At 36.3% G+C, this 22,911-nt stretch overlaps 1 protein-coding gene across 7 annotated transcripts in view; it reads right to left on the bottom strand.

Annotated features, from left to right (window-relative positions):
- The window catches only part of LOC413562 (rho guanine nucleotide exchange factor 17), a 124,029-nt gene that overhangs the window by 27,390 nt on the left and 73,728 nt on the right, over window positions 1-22,911 (bottom strand). For all 7 annotated transcript variants that reach the window (XM_397003.7, XM_026446134.1, XM_016913751.2 and 4 more), the window contains exons 2-8: window positions 18,794-18,974; window positions 14,451-15,074; window positions 13,078-13,314; window positions 12,002-12,524; window positions 5,479-5,898; window positions 3,260-3,563; window positions 2,389-2,689 (exon numbers count right to left, since the gene is read on the bottom strand). In XM_397003.7, the coding sequence (XP_397003.5) occupies window positions 2,389-2,689; window positions 3,260-3,563; window positions 5,479-5,898; window positions 12,002-12,524; window positions 13,078-13,314; window positions 14,451-15,074; window positions 18,794-18,955 (2,571 nt within the window). In that variant the 5' untranslated portion in view covers window positions 18,956-18,974. The remainder of the gene's footprint in view (window positions 1-2,388; window positions 2,690-3,259; window positions 3,564-5,478; window positions 5,899-12,001; window positions 12,525-13,077; window positions 13,315-14,450; window positions 15,075-18,793; window positions 18,975-22,911) is intronic.

Raw genomic sequence — 22,911 nt, 5'->3', positions numbered from 1 at the left:
TTAGAAAGTAATCGGTGGGCCGGACCGAACTTTCACGGCAAAGGTTCGAAACGAAATATATTTCAGCTAAAGATAGTCGTGATTGCGATACGAAGTTAGATATACTATTGGATTCGATTCAATTGTGTATTCAACGCTAGACACAATAAACTTGGATAGTTTAAAAAAAGATGCCGCGGTTGAAAGGGTGATGATGCTTTCGAGGTGATTTTCAAACTTCTCTTATTGAATACGGAACACCCTCCTACTTTTAAAACGGAGAAAATTATTTGAGCAAAATTAAAATTCCACGTAAATAATCGATTTCCCATACTTATTATATTCCAACGATCCAACTATTAAACTCGTACAAGCATGAAATAACGTTTCATCGATAAATTACAACCAGAGATTTATTACTATTACAAGAAATTAATAAAATTTCAAATGTGTGCAAATTGCAGAATTCATTTCGAAGATCCACCTCCACTTTTCACCCATCCAAGTCGAATTCAATCTACCATCATATCGAAATTATGTTAACGATACACAACAATATATATATATCTCCATCCACAAAATTACCACCGTCAAAAATCGTTCGAAAGGAAAACACTTGCGTGTAACGAAGTTTAATTAACGAAAGAGCCTAGCATCCCCATCGCCTCGTGAGACCCTAAAAGCGACAGTTTCACAGAAGCGGGGGCGAATTCGCCCGGTCGCACACGACACGCACATCGTCGAACGTGTCGATGTGTATCGAACAAGGTCGGGTTGCGTAAAAATGAGACGGATTCTGTCCACAGTGTGCACGCGTTCAGAGGCCCAGGTGTACCTAAGGCCAGGAATATCCTCTCGTGCGCGCCCCCACCCTGCCAGAATCAAGGGGACACTACGGTAACCTCGAGTGCACTGGCCAAACACCACCAACAACTCATCCCAGAAATATGACCGAACATTATTATTAGATTACACGTTTCGACGTTACCACGACTGGAAAATCTGTTTCGAATTACTCGGTTCTTAAAGCTCGCCTTTTTTTGCTTCTTGGATAATGGTCTTTGCAGATTTAGCTCGATGTTGAATAATTGTTTAATGTTTATGTTAGCTTTGTTCTGTGGAAAGTTTGCCTTTTCGCTTGTGAAATAATGTGCCTCACTCTTTCTAGAGAATCTAGAGGATGAAAGACAATTGTGGATTAAGAAGCTTGAAATATAGATACTTTGATATTGAATAATAGTTTTGTTCTCTGGAAACATCTTTTCTCTTTTCATGGAATAACGATGCTTCCAAAATTAAGAAATGAAAGGCAATTGTGAGGCAACGAATTTTCTTATTATTGCGACGTAAGTTTAGTTCGATGTTGAATAATACTTTGAACGATCGCCCATTTTCCAAAGATCGAGAATCAGAAACAGAGTGATCGGTATTTCTGTTGCACGATTCGTCGCGTGAACCAAATGGAAATGGGTTGAAGAGACATCGCTCGGTTGAAAATTGGTCGCCAGATGTTTAAGTGCGGCGAGGAAGATCGGCGAAGAGGCTGGCAGAGATACGACGCCGCGATAAGATCAATCGCGGTGCTCTTGACTCTCTCGAGAGAGCATTGGCTTCCCTCTCTGCCCCTTTTGTTTTTACTGGTGTCTGCTCGTTAATCGATCCGCCGATTAGCTCTTCATTACATCGTAGCGTATCGTACGCGGATACGCTTTTACACGAAGCGTAATTATCATTCGTGTAACTTAGGTATTTTTCAAAAGCCGAGCAAAAAGGAGAGATGAAACGAGGCAAATTAGCGAGTCTCTCTCTTTTCGAGCTTGTTAACTCGTTGAGAATGTATTTCTGTGAAACATTTCAAGTATTTGCGGGATGTAGAGGGTTAGAGAGAAGAAAGAAAATGTATCCTTTTAGATACTGTTATCTCGTTTCTTAAAACATAAGATCCGATCATCAAAGATCAAATTATCAATTCTTTAATGTATCTAATATACTCACTGTTCTAACAATTTTATCATATACATGATCTTTCGACTAATATCATCCGTCCACGATTATCCATCGTTTCAATTTTCCAAGATGAAGATGAAAATAGGATGCAATTGAACGTAAGGAAAGGCATTAATAAAATAGGGACGTTCAGAAAATATCTCGTTCGAAATAATAATAATATTCAAACAAGGAAAGCGTCAGATAATAAAGATTCCATTCGATTATTCGAATCGCAAGAAATGCTTATTTATCTTCATCTCGATTAATGGTTTGGAATTCGACTCGTATCAGTTTGACTTAAATCATTCTCATCTTCGTTTACTTTATCACATTGTTTCCTGTTCCGCCGATATCTCTCCTTCTATCATAACAAATCTCGTAGCCTCGAAGCAATGAATATTAAATTTAGAAAGTACTCACGTTTCGATGCGCGGGTGCACGAGCCACCCTCTCGGAGGATCCTCGAAGCAGTTCCGCGAGGAGTTCGGGACTTGGTCCCGGAAGACCTTCCAGTTTGCTCGGGCTGGAAGTGGTTCTGTGATGGCAGGGCGTGGGCGGCTCTGAACCGCTGTTATTCGAGCTCGCGTTGTACGAGAGATTCGCGGATACTTTTCTCCGTGGACGAAGACCTTCCTCGAGAGAGATGTCGGCGGTTCGCGGCTTCGCCATTTCTGCCTCGAGCATTTGCCCGTAAGGGCCGCGGAGAGGCCTCTTGCTGTACCTGTACGGATGAAAATCACTTTAAAGTTTTCATCTCGTCGAGTGTTTCATCTCGTCGAGTGTTTCATCTCGATTTCAACGATTGTATTGCCGAGGAACTCGTTCTTCGAAGTTGAATTGAGAAATAATAAACGAGGTAGGTTTTACATATATTTGATAGATCTGTGATGATCTCTCTCTCTAGTAATGTGATGATCTTTAAAAACTTGTAAGTAATTCTGAATTTTTGAAAGACTAGAATGATTAAAGAATGATTAAGAATATATATAGTATGTAGTAGCGATGTGATATATATTCTCAAAACTCTTTTTTGGAAGATATAAAGAGAAAGTTCAATTTTATAAGAGTTCGTTCTCATAATTATCCTCGTTAAATTGTCAAAAGTCCCTCTTTATTCTCGATAAAATTGATTCATTCTAATCGAAAACGCGAACAGGATATCGAGCAGAGGAGGGAATAGGTTTAAGCAAAGTTTTTCGCGATTTTCTCCGTTTGAATTACATTCCATAAGTCGTCGCTTTAGATCTATTTGCATTCTATTCCAATATATCAGCGCTCGTTCTCGTGTTACCTTCTAGGTGTGTGGCCCTCGCAATCAGAGAGGTCGCTGGGCGTCGCAGGTGGCTCGTCTCTTTCCTCGCTGCTCTGAGCTGACAGCTTGTTCCTGTCGGTGTCCAAGGACTCCGGCCATTGGGTTATGTACACGCCCTTTCTCCTTTTGCTGGTGTCCCCTCGATACCTTCTCGTTTTGCCCGACGGCGACGACGTCTCGGAGGGTGCCTCGCTCGCCGCCTCGCTACCCTCGCTTGCTTGACTCAGCCGTGGCTCCTCGGGTGGGGGTGTTATTATCACCTCGTGAGGCTCCAGCCTGTTTTCTGCGGGTAAAAATAATTTTTGTTTCAATTTTTAAAGTTGGGATGAAATTATTATAGAAGGGAGCTTCGATTTGGATGAATGGAATAATTTTTTCACAGTTTTAAATAATTTGAATAATATTTAGAATTTTTCTTTTTTTTTTTTTGTAAGTAATTTGCAATTTGTTCTTTGTGAATATAATAAATTTTCTGGAAATAACGAATTTTGACCCATTTTTTTAAAAAAATTGCAAAGAAATATTAGTTTTCAGCAAAAGATTTCTTTATAATATAGCTATGCTACTTCGAAGAAATATTAATCGAAAAAGAAGCGGAGTTTTACACGAATTTAAGCATCGGTGCATAAAGTGGGCAAGCTGATAAATAACGTAGTTAGGAAACAACCGCTAGCCGGAGGTAGGAAAATAACCATTAGCCGGCTGTTTTAATGACTCAGAGCTAACAGAAGCCTACTTATCCAACAAACAGAAAGAAATATCGCGGGTAAAACAAAAGTAACGTCTCGCTTCCCCTCGCTCGCTTCCAATCTTCATTTTTCTCTTCCTCTTCTCTTCTTTAAAGAAGAAATCAAAAAACAATTAAATAATAAAACGGTTGAATCGTAACCTGGGTCAATCATCATCAACCGTGGTATTGTGGTATACCACAATTAGAGAAGAAGTCGAGACACCGGTGAACGGGCGTGTGAAGTCATCAATGAAGATGGGTTGGAAGCCTGATGACGTTGAAATTTCTATTTCGACCCTGGCACCCACCGTTCCGAAAATAGAGGCCACGCGAAATAAAGTGGAAACTTGGGTGCACCTTTGTACCCGTACTCCTGTCGATGCAACCAAAAATAGTCCTTCTTTCCCTACCCTTCCCCCGCCTGCCACCACTGTGGGACAAGCGAAAATATTTGGCCCGGCTCATCCGGTTCGATTCGATGCTCCAATACATCAACGGGAGCCGGGCCGACTTTCAACGGCCGATTCCTAATTCTTGCCACTCGATGCCTCGATAAACGTGTCAACGGATATCCGATAATTAAGAGTGTGGCCGCGGGTCGTTGAATCTTTCGCGTGACGAAACGTCCTCTATTAAGATACGCGAGGTTGATAAGCAACGCGAAATGAGCGACGAGAGAGAGAAGAGAGTGATGAGAGTTCGAGGGTGAAGGCGCGATTCTGGCACGGGATGAAGTCATTAAATTAAAATTACAAGCAGCGGGGATGTCGACTTTAGCAATATTATGTTGCCAATTTCCAATGACGAAATCGAATAACAAATTGTTGTTATATTAGAGGAAGAGAATCGCTTCGGCATTAAGATAATCTCTGCTCGTGGCTCGATTTTCAATACAGATACATCGTGAGAATAGAAGAAGATATCGAATAAAATAACGAATAGAGAAATTAAATTAAAAATAAATATTTGAGGAAATACACGTGAAATACGTTTTGTAAAGATAAATATAAAAAATCTTTACAAGATTGTAATATAAAATTGTTACTTTTTGAGAGAAATAAGTTAGCAGAACTGTGTTAAAATATTAATAGAAAGATTTTAATAGAAACATAAATAAATATAACATAATAAATATAATAAAATCATAATTTATAATATATCTAAATCATATTTTCTCGATTATATATCTTATCTTTTCCCTTCCTTTGAAAAATCACGAAATAAACCAAAGTAAATTTCACTTTAATAAGCGCGCGTAGAAACTTTCTATTACGATCGAAACATAAAACGTCCATTAAACAAAGGAAAGATAACTGTCACTAACAATTGCTATGGAAAAGTGTTTTCACGATACTTCAAGTCAACAATACAATTGCGCAATCAAATCAAAAACCTCGATATATCCCTGAAGCGAACGAAAAATAAGAAAGGACTACTACTGTTTAATTTCTTCCATCGATCAACCTACCTTTCTGCGCGGTTTCCTCGATAGGCGCGTTTTCAACGAGCGGAAAAACGGGTTCAGACGTGACGATCTCGATAGGAGGTACGTCAGCCTGTACCAGATCGACTCTCGGCTCGTTGATCTCGGGAACCGGCGGTTCCGGGCTGGTGAGAGCGCTCGAAGTGGCCAAGCTGTCGGAACCATCGCTCCTCGGCCGGATCTCCTCGACGTTTCCGCTCTGAGGTACGCCCAACCCTTCCGCCGAACCGACAGCACTGTCCACGCTGGGCGTCGAGGTCCTTGGACTTTGACGATTGGGGCTGTTCTGCGGTGTCGAGACCACCGGGCTGACGTCTCCTCGCCTTCGTGGCAACGTGCTCGCACGAACATCCTTGCTGTCGCCCCGATTCGACGTGGCTATCGGCTGTGCCTTCTGTCGACTAACTGGAACACAAGATTCGATTCATTATTGTCCGTTATTGAACGCTGTCGAAAGATCGAGAATGGTGGATGTTACCTGCTCCCTTTTGCGAATAATTTTGACGAGCTAGAAGTACGGTTCATAATTAATTGAACCGGTAGTTTAAACTAATTCAACGAATCCTCGCGTAGCGATAGTATCTTTGAAATTACTACCACTAGCGAGGTGAACGGTTGAGAAAACTTGGTGATTCATCGTGGAAGAAGAGATGACTAGCCACCTATCACACACCAGAGTAATTAAGTTGTACACGGATTCGCGATGCATTAGCAGGGAAAAATAACCGTTGCTAATTCCTTTAAGAGATACTACTCGGTTCTAACTGTATCTAATATCCTTTTAATCGTATAGCATAATAAAACGTAGTAAAGGAAATCAAGTTACTATATCTTGCTCCTAACACAACTATCTTACATCTTAAAATCTTATCAAAAATATAATTATAAGTCTTAACGATTTCCCAAGTCTTAACACGCGAAGATATCTTTCTTATCTTTCGTTTCAATCCCTCCAACTTATCAATTACTGTTCTCCAACATCGAAACTGTGCGTAGATTTAAAAAAAAAAAAAAAGAAAAAGCAAAGAGCAGAAAATCGAAAGTAAACATCCGCCCGAATCAATCCCGAACATTTCTCCTGAACCTATGAATCATTGGTCTTTAATCGAACTGTCATCGCGTGAAAAGAAAATGAGAAATTAGATAGATCTATAATTTTTTTCGAAACGAATTTTACCGATAGACCAGCGACTGGTTGAACAAGAGCACGAGAGAAAGAATAAGCAAGTTTTAATTACCTACTCGTGTGTCAGGTAATTTTGGCAGACCTCTCAACGCGAGAAGGTGGACCATTCCAATAATAACAAACAGAGTGAGAACGAGAACGAAGATCTCGGTGACGCTTTGAAACGACAGCGCGTCGTTTTGGCCGAATTCCCGTGAAAAGATAGCGATTAAGAGGCGAATTCTGTCGTTTTCGAAACTTTTATTATTCCTTTCTTTCAATTATTCCTGACTGTATATTATTATTATTATCGGTAGCGATATCCGAGAACCAGATATTTGTTTCAATTATTTTAATTAAGAAATCGTGAACTGCGTTAAGTTAATAATAATTTTCGATATTGCGATTCATTTGATTAAATTTAAAATGAATTTATATTAAAATTTAATTATTATTTGATTGGTATATCAAATTCTTTTTTTTATAATACTGTTATTTAATTTAATAGCTTCGTTAATTTTATTTGGAAAACTTGTAGTGTAAATTCATGAAAAATCATTATAAATCTCAATCAATTTTAGCTGGATGTCATTCATCGTCCAAGGAATTCGTATTTCGTTACAATTTTTCCAATTTGGCACAAATTTTCCATTTTGTATCACAATCTATATCTTATAAGTGTAATAAATGTACAGTACATGGTGTAGAAAATTTTTTAAATAATCACAATTTCCTAGATTTTGTATACAAAGTTTAATTTGCTTAACAAGAAACTATTCTTCCATGTAAATTTTAATAGCTTTGAGAACAAAATTTAGTACTCCTATAGACATAAAATAACATTTTTATCTGAAAATAATCTTTCTTCAATTTAAAGGCAATAAGGAACTCGTTGATCGAATGTATAACCTATCGATAATTACAACAGATGTTGTAAATCATCGAGTATATGATAATAATGAATTCCATGTTACCTGGACCGTCTCGTAATTATCGTCGCAATAATTAAACGTCAAATTGACTACTATGTAAATCCTTCGTTTACTGTAAAACACACATCCGTTAATTTTCGCTATCTTCCTGATGGGAATACTTCTCACGAGCATAAATACGGGGACAAGAAAAATAATGGAACTCGTGAATGCATAAGCACGCAATTACGGGCACACGATAATATTATACGCTAAAGAATATAATCCATTCATGCTATTTTCACTTTAATTAATATCGTGAAAGGAGAAGAATATTATACAATTTAATTATTCATTCTTACAATAGAAACATTTAAAATATTTTTATAATTTTACCATCATACTCACCTCTTTTCTCATATTTTCCACCCCATTTCTTTATTATCTCTTTTCTCACATTTTTTTCAAACAGAAAATTTCCACAATTATTCCTTAATAACACGGAATATTCTCTCTCCCCCTTCTCAATTCACAGTTTCCAATTAAGACAAAAACTACTTTTCTCCGCGATTAATTTTTCCTTTCAACCTCTCCCCAATCATACTTATGTCTCGTTTTCAATCATCAGCCGCGAGCAATGCGATCGCCAACTTCGTTATTATTATTATCTCTGGATTTTTTTCTCCATTCGATACTCGAGTAGAAAATCTATTATCTACCCGCTTTGCTTTCTCTCGAGCTCTCTTTTCCCTCTCATCTCCGGTGATCAAGCGTTTTTCCACCGTTTAATGGCCTCGTGGACCCGTCGATTGGAGCTGTATTTCAGAAGATACCAAGTTACACGTCCTCGTAAACCGTCTTTCGAACGTAAAAGGTGTCTCGTGAAAGATTTGTTGGCCAAGAGATTTCCGGCTTACGCCACGCACGCGATTCACGCTTTTGCCCTTGTTACACGTCGAGAAATCGGCTCCACTCTTCCTCATTTTAGTTTTTCTCTTCCTCTCCTTCTTGCTTTTTGTGCACACGATTTTTGTATTCAAGCGAAGTGAAAAGAAAAAAGAGAAAAATTAAAATCTCGTGGAAATTATGAATGATATTTTTATTGCTTCGGGAAGAGAGAGAAAGAAGAAAAAATAGATTATTCGAATAGCATTGCCTTTAATAATTATAATGTTATTCGTGAATTATGTAACAGATTCATTTTCTGAGTGTATCCTAAGAGTATTTTTCAAACTCGAACAAGATTTAGCTTTCCGCAATGCATAAATATTTTTCTTCAAACAAGAAACTTCTAAATTCTTTCAAAGCGTATATTCGATTCGTATATAATAATAATTTAAATATCCTGAGTCTATCTGTTATTAATTCAGAAGAGGAACTCTTAGAGAGAGATTAAATACCACAGAAATTTCCATTATGCTAACATTCGCTTAAACTTCTATTTAATATAAAAACAATTCTTCCACAATCAACGATTGCAAACAACGCATCGAATACAAACATTTCTACCAGAATTAACATGAGCACAAAGAAAAGAGGAAAGGATCTTTGCTATCGATACCTCTCGATAAAAGGCAGCACGCGACAGAATTTAAATAATTAGCCGAGCAAACAATGCGTTTATTCAGGCCAGGGATACAAAAAACATTATCTCTAAAGGCCGTTCACGATCTCTAATATCTCTCTTATTTCTTTAGTTATCATGAAACCGAATCTACCTGCTGATATATCGTTCAGGGCCGTAATTATTATATCTTCGTAGATGAAAGTCAATGTTACGCGTGTCCAGAGAGAAAAATCCAGATCTACAGAGAATCGTTCGCTATTTTCGGCATGGAGTGTAAACTGTGTATTGTATAGATGTTCCTTTCTTCTCTCGTTTCTTTTTCTTTTTCTTTTTCTTCTTCTTCTTCTTTTTCCTCGAGACGGTAGAAGGTAATACCAACATATCGTTGCAAGCGTAAACAAGCTTCATACTTTGCCAAACGAGGAGAGATCCGTGGAGAAGTGGACGGGCCTCGATCGACCCAGTGAGGAAGTTTCACCAGTGAGGAAAAGCGTTCGGTATCCTCGAAAATTATTGGACTGGAATTCGTGTAAAGGTAAAATGTGGTCAAGAGAAGCGCGCGAATTTAGGGCGACTCTTTAACACATGTGAAACTTAGAAAGCAAGATACATACAGGAAGGAAATACGATGTTCGAGAAAAGGAAATCCGTGGATTTCTCAATGTTATAGTAGTTTGTTCGTGAAAAGTTGAGAAAAGCTAGCTATTTAATAAAACTGTTGCGACATTAATCGAAAGTATAGTTTCGAATATTTATTCCAAGTTATTAACTAATTTGATTGTTATGCAGAGATATATAAAAATTAACTCTTTGCGAACGAGTATTCTCCGATTCTTGGCAAACAGAGAATATTTTCTACATGAAACGAAATTTTAAATTAAAGATTAATTAAATATTAAGAATAATGAAAAATATTACAGTATTATGAAAATTTTATCATTATCTTTAATACTGTAATAGCAATATTTGTCTGCAAAAGATTAATGAAATGATTTTTACATTTTATAGTAAAAATATAATAATTCATTAACTGAAGTTCATTAAAAACATAGAGAATAATAAGTAAGATAAAATTCGGTTCGTCAAAAAACTTTTTTCATATATCTGTTGCGAAGCAGAAGAGTTTCGAGGAATTCTCGCTTCTTTTTACGGATTTAGATTGTTCCTATCCACAGTTGTACCGACATCTACATGTAATAATAGACATAATGAGTAGTGTTTATTTGGCGAAACGCCATACAGCCGGAATTTGCATTCTCGCCACCCCGACTGGCCTGGCCAATATTTACAAGTACACAACTGGCCGTATACAAATCATATAATTAATTGACAATGTTTTCTCTTCCAAATTTCCGCGTTCGCTCGACATCCGAGCGATTATTTATCGCGTCTCGAAATGAAAACGAAACGATACCAAAGGCAACATTATCGTGTCCCGTTATGTAACTCGATGCTCGAGTCTTCTACGTCTCTTACTTTGCCTTTTCTTTTTCCTTTTCTTTTCCTCTTTTTTCAATTTTACACTCATCTCGTTGGTAGAAGGTGAAGTTTGAAGATCGATACGTTTAACATTTTCTTGGAGAAAATATGCATTCCTTATGAAGAATGATGAATAATGAGGATGTTAAAAATTTTATTTTTATTCTTGCTATTCTTATTATTCTGTTTTTCTTTGCACTAACACTAAATTAAGATAATCAGAAATTAACTAGGAAAATTACAATTTATAATTTGAATTATAAAAATCAAACTCTTACCCTATAATGAAAAATAAAATTATTGAAAATATTCATTGAATCATCGATATTTTCGAAATACAATAAAATTTAAATAATAAATAGCTTTAATAAAATTTATATGATATCTTTATTATGCACTGTCGTTATAAGGATTAATAAAAAAATTCAAGAAAAATATTTGCCAATGTTTAAAAGAATTCCTATCCAAGATTTTGAAAACTTTATACACACTTCATCGTGACAATAGAAAATTAATGCTTGCAAAGCTTTTACAAAAGCTTTTCCAATATTCATTGAATCGAAGAAAATTTCTTCGAATCTACGAAGCAATAACGCTTCGGCAAAGAAGTAAAGCAGAACCTTTTATGGGGAGTGACTAGTAGAACCAGTTCCGAGCAGGTGAAGACCCGAAAAGATAAACACGGAAACAAAGTACAATGAATGCTTTGGAGTAACTGTTCTTACGGTCGCTTCTGCTCTCCCACTGCTACGCCCATTCAAATGCCTCTCGTAAATGCATAGATTCTACCGTTTCGTTTACGCTCATTTATTGCTGCGGTTGTGTGATAACTGCGAACAAAATCTACGAACCTATCATAATTAGAAGAAGCTAACGTTTCATATTTTATACTATCAATTTTCTCATTTTCTCGATCTCTTTGATAAATTTGAAAAATAATAAATGTGAAATTGAACGAGTTTGTGAATTTTTCTTAAACTCACATATATATTTCAAATAAACCAGGAAATCTTTTTAGTAAATAATTTAAATTAACATAAGTTATACGAAAATCATTAATTGATCTCTTGTCTATTTTTATATTCAATATTTCTATCTTGATAAAAATGCTTGATAAAATTCATTCATATTATCCAGAATTGTAAATTATTATCGATATCAGATACCAATACAGCAAATACAGCAAAGCTCCATTCATCGAAAATTTTAATTAGCATCCTATTAACCGTTCAATAGAATTCACTTATCTCGACGTAAAATCGTAGTAACTGTATAATTTTCGAACTGTTTATCCCCCAATGGATTTGTTTCCATTGTTTCAATCTTCTTGATGATAAAAAAATTTATTAAAAGCAAAAGAAAAAATTATTATTCAAAAGCAACTACCTTGATTGAAGTCCACCTGGCCAAAGGAAGCACTCCTGAACGGTGCACCGGCTCTATGAAACGTAAGCAGAGGTCCTCTGGGCTCCAATCTGGTGATCGCATCCCTGGCTTCACCCTCGTTCCCTTGGCCGGAGGCGGTGTTCAGATTATCACACAAATCATCCACACACGTACCACTATCCACCACCGAATCACTGTACTGTCTCAGGTGTTTCGCCGTGTCTGCACTGGCGTTCAGCTCGTTTTTTATGTCACTTACGTCACCACTGTTCCTATCATATTGCCTGAGCGACCGCGATCTCCTCGAGTCGGTGCACGTCTTCCTGTATGCATCGTTACTCGACTCACTGTAACACTCGTCACCGACACTGTCACTCCGGTTGAACGTCTTCGGCTGGTTGTGTTGCAGTGGGTATTGCTGATGGTGTTGCTGGTTGCCCGAACCATGCCCCGTTCCCTCGCTGTACGTGTAACTTCGACAGGAAGGTCGACCGTCGCAGCGACCGCATCCTTGATTCGTTGTCTAGTTGAAAAATTATATTCATATTTTCAATATATTTATTTTCAATTAATACTGTTGAACGTTCTCTTTGAATTTCTCTGCGAATTAATATAATCGTTTTCCCATCGCTCCTTTTGTAGTTGATATTTTCCGATATTGATCTTTCAGAGTATCAAGTTTTATAAGAAATAAACGAAGGCAGGAAATGTAGTATTTAATAATCTTTAAAATTATCTGTACTTGTAAATCTCGCGATAAAGTTTTTGCTCGTTTTCCATGAAGAAAGAACACGAGATTAATGTAATATTTCAGGGGGGAAAAATGCGATTTATATCTGCAAAGTTTGTGCGCACGAGTTTACGACTGCCATTTGGCACATATCAGCTAGCAAAGTTTTTCTTCAATTATCATGTTTCCGGAGTAAAATTAGAAATATCAAATCGAGGATTTCACTTCTTCGCGATTCTTAAAAATCCGCTGACAGTCTATAAAAATCTTTGTAATTGGGAAACAAGTTTTTCTACATGCTCGCTATATAAATAAAAAAAAGAAAAAGAAAAAAGAAATTCTTTACCTGAGGACAATTTTGAGAAGGCGATTGGTATCCACTCGGGGGTGGAGAGGATGCTTGAGTCCGCGAAGGCCTTCTTGGTGGTGGTACGGGGGCTGGTCCCTTGAGTTTCTCGGTGAGCTCTCGAAGGCGCTCGGCCTTTTCGCTCCGGGGGCCGGAAGAGGACTTTTTGCTACTTCCTCCTCCGCCCCCGCTCCATCGGAACCTGTGCAATCGGTCCACTGCTATCACTGCTGGTTCCTGCATAGATAAACGACCATAATTACGATATTACAATATCAAACTTATAAAATTTACTTCCTCTCGATATTCAAACGATCGTATCGAAAATTATCTTTACAATTAATTTGAACTTTTCGAACACGATTTTTCCGAATGTTCAGATTCTGATCTTTCTCACGAGATTTTTAAAGATCGTGCACTTGCGACGATCCAATTTTTGGATCGACCGTGCTGCGCAGCGTGCGTTGCCTCGTGCCTGCCGCGAGGGAAAAGACAGATGACGACCAAAATAGAATATCGTTCTTCGACTAGACACCTACGTATCGCACATACGAGTTTCCGATTCTCTAGGCCCGTCACTTTCCAACGATCGATCCTAATTTTCCCTCTTTATCCTCGTTGGAATTCGGTCGAGACAAATTAACAGGTTGAACCGAGTTAACAGGTGAACCAGATTCAACAAAGACCAAGTTCTTGTCATTCGAAAATTAATCTGGCTTAAGCCAAGATTATCCGTGGTATCCGAGAATCGTCGAATTAATTTCCCTCGATCCCATATATCGTTCTCACTCTCTGACAGTTACAGCCCGACAGAAGAAGGAGATACACGTTGAACGGATATAGATAAAAGAAAAATGGAAGGAAATAAATAATAATCAATCCTCGCGAAAGACAGATAGAGAGAGAGAGAGAGAGAGACCTTCCTCTCCCCATCTCCAGCCATTAAAAATACTACACCTCTACCACTTGTAACCCACCTCTCGAGCTTTGACACAAAGCGTCCTCCCAGGTCGAAGACACTTCGTCCCAAATTCCTACGAACCAGCTCACTCTTACGAAATCACAACAGTTTTTCTACAGCCTCCGAACCTCCGTTTCTTGGATCCTCCAAAAATATCTTCCAAAAACCAACCACGAAATCTTCCAACCAACCACACGCTTAACACACTCATCCTCTATCCACCATGTACATCTAATCAATCTAATCAACAATTCTTCCCTTCACTCTATCTTCATACATACAATAAAAACATTATGAATAAAAAAGAATCAAAAACGAGCTAAAAAGGAAATCCAACCGATCAAAACCGATAATTGATCTTCGATCATTTAATTTAACAAGATGTAGGGAAAAAAAAAATTCCTCTAAATACCTGCAGCTTCAGCGTCTGATGCTTGGTCCACTGTGCTAACTGTCGCGGTACCGAGACGGACTGCAGCGTCGGGACGGCGGTGGACGACGTGTTGAACGACGTGGAGGTGGATACCGACGGTACCGCCGCCGTTAGAGCCGCAGACGATTGTGCCTGATGGTGCTGTTGGCCAGTGCTGTTCCCCACCGACATTTGCAGCATCCCTCGGTTATTATTAGAGTTCACCAACGTCGGTTGCGCCGACGTCGTCGTTGGCGTCGTCAGCGTCGCCGGCTGTTCCACGCCGGCAACACGGCTGTTCGAAGACGTGGGAGGCCCAGGAAAAGGAGACTGTCCACAGCTAACTCCTCCACCGCCACCTCCAACTCCACCTACACCACCTCCGCCTGTTACGCACGGAGAGGACGAAGAGGCGATCGTCGTCGACGGCGGGATCCTCGGCAACGGTAGACGCGAACGTGGACCTATGCAACAGCAATCCGCGATGCTCGTGCTCAGCTCGAGACCGGCCGAGTTCTCTGGACACCGATCGGTCAGTCTCTCGCGAGAGTCGCTCTCCCTGGAACTCCTCTTTCGACGCCTCTCCTGCGATTCTTCCCGCGAGTTCAATGGCGGCAGACTTTCCTGGAATTCAGAAATCGAGATCGTTTCTTTTTTTTTTCCTTTTTCTGCGAGATTTTGTTCTAAACGAGTGATTTGGAGTGTGTGGAATCGTATTGGAATTTGTAGCTATTTCGGTATTGCAAATGTAAAATTAATAGTAGATACTATGAAAGATTTTCTTGGAATCTTTGAAAGTTAGAAGATAATAAGATCTTCGAAAGTTTAATGGTAAATTTTTCTGATTTTCTGGATTTTTTGTTTTGTGAATTTGAATTTTTATTTTGAACGATTTGGATATGGTTTTTGAGATTCTACTGAAAGGATTGGAATTTGTAGAAATTTGATTATCAACGAATATAAAACGTATAGGTATACTGCAATCGTATCTCTCTAAGAGTTTAATGACGACAGACTTTCTTGGAAGGGAACGATTATTAACGTTTCGATTTCTTTCGCTGAAAAATTTCTTTTGTCACTACTTTTTATAGAAGTGATTAAATTATTCTTAGATCTTTTAAAAATTTATCACTTTCTTAAAAGTATTTACAAGAATTATATTTCACATTTCATTGAAACAAATTTGATTGAATAGAATTCGAAAGAATCCACTAAGTTTCAAGATGAAAAGACAATTCATAGGTTAGTTTTATTAACAAACATGTGTAAATTTCGAAAATAGATTGCATAAAACTGCTGAATCTTTACATTGTATTACGTGTATTTTATAATCAGCAAGAAAGCAGCTACGCATATGTTCCATTAGTGCGTATGAAATTTCCTTCACAATAAATAAATAAAATTAATAATGGTAATAATTATAACGTTTAAACTTCGAAACATTATATTTTGAGCCTTACGTTTCAATATATAAGTAGAAAGAAATAATCTATGATGGTATTCGAAAGAAGACTTTAGGAAAGTAGCCTTATCTTTAATTTGTAACGCACTATGAAAAATGGCGGCCTCTTGCGCATATAGAGCACTCCTTATACTCCTTTGTTTAATGCAGCACGAAAGCAGTGGAACAAATGGGACCGTAAAGCCTATGAAGTGGCTTCGTATATATAAAGAGGCTCAAAGACTGCTTCTTGTGATACCCTGTAAAACGAAACGTAGGAAGTAGAACCTGCTTGTACAAGGTAATTTCACTTTGCCCATACGTACCAGGGAACGCCTAATTTAAATAATTTTTTCCCCTATAGATCACATTTTAACCTAATTGGAAATGTTACGTTAAACCATCCCACGATTAAACTGAAAAATAACATACGAAATTTATATTTTAATTATCCTAATTTTCCTTCAAACTTAACTTCGTTTATCTCCCGTGATTAAATTATCATCCTCCAGGCAAAACTACTGGCATTCAACTACCGAACGAGATTTCGAAGAATAGACTTCTTGCATCGAGATATTTCAAAGGCTCTCTGAAATGTCACAGTCACTTCGTGATGATTATTCGCGTCATTTCATGCGGTTCAACTGATACACGTGCAAGAACGATTGTGGTAAAGAGGATAAGGGAGGTAGACAATGGCGTCGAGGCAAGGTGACGCGTTGTTTCTTCCCACGAACGAGCCAGGAGATAAACTCCTCCTCTGAAATAGATCCCCCGACTCTTGTGTGTATGCAACACGATGTACGGGCTATATGCTGGAAAGTAGAATCCGTCTAATCTCCTTTCTGGAAATCCTGCCGAGATACCGAGATACGTACCGAAATGTCTGCTTCGATCTTTATTTTGACATTTTACGCTGCACGACTGAGAACGCGATATCACGTAGAGATGTTATAAAGAGAGAGATAACGAACTACATACCGGAGGATTCATGTTAAGCAATAATTCCATAATAGAAATTTATTATATACAATAATACCGATATTTATGCCAAAATATACGTATACAGTGTAATACCAATAGAAAAGATTATTCGAATTCGGTATTTTAATTTCAAAAGTGAATATGAATTTAATCGTATGCAATACTTGAGGAATTTTGGATTGTAAGTACTCTGATTTCGTTTTTTTGTTTTGGTCTTTCTTTCAAGATATTGGAAAAAGTTATGAATTTGATAAATATTTTTTGTTTAAACTTTTATTACACTTTTATAGTTATTATATTGTAATCAGAATTTTTGTTTTCAATAATATATTTTATTATCTATGATTTCGAGCTATATTATTATATTTGAAATTGTTAAAAAAGAAAAAAAAATACACATATTCTCATTCTTCGAAATTCAAGAACTAATTATACGAAAAAAGAAAAATCATCCAAGCTTACAAATCAGACGAATTCAGAAGAACTTAAAAGTTTAATACCTCAAAAAGTATCCTCCGTATTTTTCGCCATATAACTATACTAATTATTCAAAAAAAAAAAAAAAAAAAAAAAGAAAAAAAGAATTAAAGAAGAATTCTCGGAACTCGCTTCAAAGAAACGTAAAAATTTTACATCACAAAAAGTTAAGATCGGTTCTCAATCGTACTCGCGATGATCTATCGATGATCGAAGGACTTGGCAATGGATTGGCGGACTCGTGTCGAGATTTTCATGCCGCTACGTGTGCTCGTATGATGTCAACGTGGAATATTATTCCGTTCGGACGAGGACGGTCAGCGCGAAGAAATAGGAAGAGGAAGAAAGAAGGAATAAGAAAAAAGGGGGATGGCTCGGACCCGAGTCACTGACTGGCGGCATTCTATTTGCGCGATCGTCTCTATATTTAGGATTTCCTACGTCTTCATTTTGCTCGCGCGAACAACGTCTCTTCTCTGTCGCGAATCCGTCGAAGGTCGTCACCGACGGCCAACGGAATTTGGATTCTTATTTGGCTGGACGCTGCGTCGGTCTCCTCGCGGGTTCCGCGTTAACCAATATAAAATCACGCTGGCAGCGGCATCGTGAAATTTCAAAAACTTTACGTATCCTCCCCTTCGTGCCCCTCGATGACGCAGATCGAACAACACGCATTTTCGATCGTGTTTGAACAACGCGAGGAATGAAAATTCGTAATAACGCCAGGATTGTGAAGTCTTAGATAATGAAAAATAATTGCACGAGTCGTTCTATTATAATTATAACGACCCTCGTTTATTTTGTCGTCGAATATCGTTCGATGTATCTTTGTGTGCATTTGTAATTTTCTAAATTTGTGTAAAGAAAAATTGTGTAAATTTGTAAAAATGTTAAGATAAAAATGTTAAAATATTGTAAATTTTTGCATATTTATAAAGGAATAAACATCCGTGATACTAGTAATAACGAGCTCGCAAATTTTTTTCACAGCGTATTCCAAACAAAATAGTTAAGTTAAACTTTTCATCACGAAATAAATATTATACTTCTAAACTTCTTGCTCCTCAAGTTGATGCTTTAAAATTTAATTAGCTTTAAAATTTCTCGGATAATCTATATATTACGAAAATCAATTTTCATTTATAGTTTAACTTTATTATATACAAGACAAAATGTTTTATTCATTAATATAGAATTCATTGAAGAATGTAAAAGAATAAAAATCCAAATTCTCATATGTATTTTAACTCCAAGAGATCTTCTTAAATCGAAGAATTTTCAGCAATTATTTATTTCAAATGCATCGCAATATTCTAATATATTTTCTTTATTACAAGAAAAGATTTAGATTTGAAAGAAAAAGTTATGAAACGCGTGTGAATCTTGAAGAAAATTTATAAAAGAAATAGTTAAACTATTAGAAAAATGAAAAGTTTTTTACCTGAGAAAGTCTGAGACCGTATCTGGTACCACCTAGAACCACGTATCCACCTCCGACACTTCCTCCTGTCATGGCTCTTGCTGCACCCCCAAGCCATCCTCCGAATCCACTTCCTCCTGCCTTCTCCGCCCCGCCACCCCCGTCTCCACCGACGCGGGGCATTCTTCATCCTCCCTTCACCCTGTAAAAAGACGTCAGACAAATTACATTTCATCCTTCGCAAAGAATTCCATTTAACGTAGTAATTTTATTCTTTTTCTTTTTTCTTTTTTTTTTAAATTAACAATCGAAGTCTTCATTATTTTAATAAAGAGTTTACGCTGGCAATAATCTTATTATGGTGCTTTTCCATCGTGCTTTATGAACTCACGGACCACATAATGACGTAAGATAAATCTAAATTGTGTTTTGAGTAAATACACGGGCCACGGCTTTAACGTTTGATTCGACAGAGAAAACGAGCATAAATTTCGCGGCAACGCTTGACGTTTGACATGTATTTTTCTTTCTTCTTTCCTTTTTTTCTTTCCGTTTTTTTTTTTTTTTCTTTTTGAATATATGTCGACTTCAGAAATACGTATTCTATACTACAAAAATTTAAATTAAATTACTTTTTTATGTTTAGCAAGATACACAGGCATACATAAATTTTAAATAATTGTACGTTTCATCGATAATAACATCAGGAAATTTCACTAAAAATCTCACAAATCATTCATTTTCACCTCTTTCAATTGGCGGGGAAACGATTAAGCAGAACACGATTTCATTAAATGTATCAAATAAGTATTTCAACTTCTTATCGCTCTGTTCAAGCTTCACCATTATAAATTAACCACCATAGAACGAGACACGAGCAGTTTCGATAATATCGCGACTCAATGTTCATTTTATTCACAAATCAAACGTAATCAACTCGTAAACTTTTCTTCTCACGCAGATTGCAGTTGATTTACAGAATTATTTCATCACTGTGTGCATGCGCGCATACGACTTCCAGCAACTTTAATGGAACTTTCTCGCGAATCCACGGGAATTTCATTCAGTCAACGGCGACGCGGCGTAAATAAATAAAATCGTTCTCCACAGTTATCAGGGAATGCGCAAACGTTCGCAGGAATTCAAGAAGCGGTGGTCGTGCGTGCATACGCGTGAGTGCATACGCGTGAGTGCGTACGCGGGTGCATGAATTCGCATAAGCGTATGCTATTTAATCAGATCTGTTTTCTGTTTTAAGGAAAATTTAAGGAATATATGTCAATCAAATGAAATAACTCGATTTTTAAACTCGCATCAATATTTCAGAACTCGAAGATTCATTTTTCTTTTTTAAATAAGCTTTTAAAATGCGATTAAAATGGTATTAAATTAATATTATGTTTTATTCTGTTGTATTAATATAGTATTTAATCGGACGAAGAAGAGGGAAATTTCTGAATTTTAATTATATTCCACGTATAATTTGCATAATAACGATTTCCATTCTGTTTATAAAGTTAACAATATAATTATAAAGTTAATCTATGTTTAGCCTTATACATATGATTAATGTCAATCGGAAACTGACGTCATTATACCGTTACATCCGATTTAGGCGACAACACCAACGATTTCCGTACGAAAAAGGGAACCATTTAACATTACCAGAAATGGAAGCAATATTTATAACTGTAAAGACACATTGAAAGAAATATATATATGTATACTGTTTATCATTTTATAACTTTATAATAGGAAATGAATATTTTAAATACTTGTCCTAAAAGCGAATGGAATTTTTCGTAATGACAATAATACGTGTGGCCTCGCATAAATTATCCAACTATGAATTTATTATGATAATATTCGTTATATAAACGAGTATTATAATTTGAACGAATAAATTAATCACAGGAGATTGAAAATTGGTAGTAGTTAATACATCAATGAACGTATGAATAAATTGGAAATTCCAGATGTCCAACGGTTCTAATTTTGTACTATTTACTTTGATGTAATTTCAATTTATATTTATTCATGAAACACGTAAGGATAACAATTTATTTTTATCATTGTGATTTTTAATATGCAACATCTACTGTTGATATGCAGTAGATATTTTATCACCAATAACAACTTTAATACTTTATATAAATCGTAAATTTTAATGTTTTAACATTTGTTCGATAGATGCAACGTTAAAAGTTATTATTAAAACAAATAATAGCAAATTTTAATTTTCGAGCAAATATGATGAAACGAACCCCAGAAATCTTTCGGGCGGAGATATACGTATAAAAGAATTTCAGTGCTGCACAATCATCGAAAAGCTGGCTCTCATCTAAACAGTATCACGATGGAAGCTTTATGGTTGCAAATATTGAGCGTTTATAAATACCTGTGTATGTCTTTTCTATTTCCGAATACTGAAGGCTAACTATATCGAAATGGTTCGCGCATCTTCTCAGTAAAGGGGCATTAAGAATCCATCATCAATCGCCAAATAATAATAGGGATAATAAATTCTCTCCATCCAATAGACTCTTCTCCATTGAAAACATCGTTCACGTACAAAGAAACGAGACACATTGTTTTTCGAACGTTGAATTACGACGTTTTATTATCGCGAAAAAGCGATGATCGCATCGTTTCGCCTGCTTTATTCTATCGCGAATATATTATAGGTACAGTGATTTACGAAAGTATTGTGTACTGTAAATAAAAATATTAACGATGGAAATAGATGCGATGGAAATTTTGTTGAAAAAGATGAAATGGATTCTTTTTTTATTTTTCCAATATAACTCTGCAAGGACACGATATTTAAAGCAAAGCTTTAAAAATAAAAAAATTGTAGAAATATTTTCATTAAAAAATACAACTACTTAACGTGAAAAAATTGTGAAAGTTCGAGGATCTCGTTTCATCATTCACATATTTTATTATCACTTTTTATAACCGATTGTATTCTACACAATTAAAAATAGAATTTTTAATTAAATGAATTTAAGTGTAAAATATTCTTCGAATACTTTTGCGAGTTACTGTACCTATTTGGTGTGTTACGATGAATGAGACGGTTAGATTTATACGACGATAAAAATCATTTCCGTTGTGCATTATTCGTGGTATAAAAATGGGATTGATTTTTATTTCAAATCAAAATGTATGCAAATTACCCTCGGGGTTAGACAAGAATTTATGCACAGCACAGTGGAATAGATTGAGGAATTAACGAGAAATATTTCGACGCATCACAAATTCTAGAGCCTATTCGATCCTCGTCTAATGTGTTTTCTGTCAGATAGCGGTGATAGAGTGACACTCAATTCCAGGAATGAATTATTTCATGCTTGTGCTCCCGACGGATGCTGAGTTCGATTCGAACGAATCTGATAAAGTTCACGATCGATAATGCGAATTTCGATTTGCAAAAGTCAATTATCTTTCAAAATAAGTCAATTTTCTGATGAATATTATGAGGAATATTGGGTACAGGTACCGATATCTATAATATGTATAGAAAGATATTCGAACGTGAAGAAATTATATTTTTATTCTTTGTGAAGAAATCAACTTGAATTTATTTCTTTCGAGAGATTATTGTTCTATTAGTAGAATTTTACAGTATGTTAATAATGGCTCATAATTAAAATGGACTATTATAATCGAAATTTCACATTCTATAATATTAAGTGATAAATGATGAATTATTCTTGCTTAACTGTTTAAATTAATAGTCGTGGTTTATGCATTTTCAGAAATATGATTTATTATTGCCTGCCTCTGATTATTAATTATCCCAAATATCTGGATACGATTGTTTAAATCTTATTCCAACTCGCAATCAATAATACTCAGGCAAATTAAAATTACACAATAAAAAATATTATAGGATTAGGAATACGAAGTATAATCAAAACAAGTATAATTAATACTTAATTATACTGATACTTATCTCAACATTTAACGTATCTAGGAGAATATTACAGATTAATTATTCCAGTGTCGAAATAAATTTTTCCATTAAATACTACTCACAATTACCGGGAAATATTAAAAAACTTTTCCACATCACTTGAACGAGAAATTTAAATTAAAAATCTCACTGATAAAACGAGCCGAGAAAATATACAATA

Source organism: Apis mellifera, linkage group LG1 (assembly GCF_003254395.2).
Source record: "Apis mellifera strain DH4 linkage group LG1, Amel_HAv3.1, whole genome shotgun sequence".
NCBI classification, from domain to species: domain Eukaryota; kingdom Metazoa; phylum Arthropoda; class Insecta; order Hymenoptera; family Apidae; genus Apis; species Apis mellifera.
Note: the sequence above shows the minus strand (reverse complement) of the source record. Positions and strands in the feature narration are given on the sequence as shown.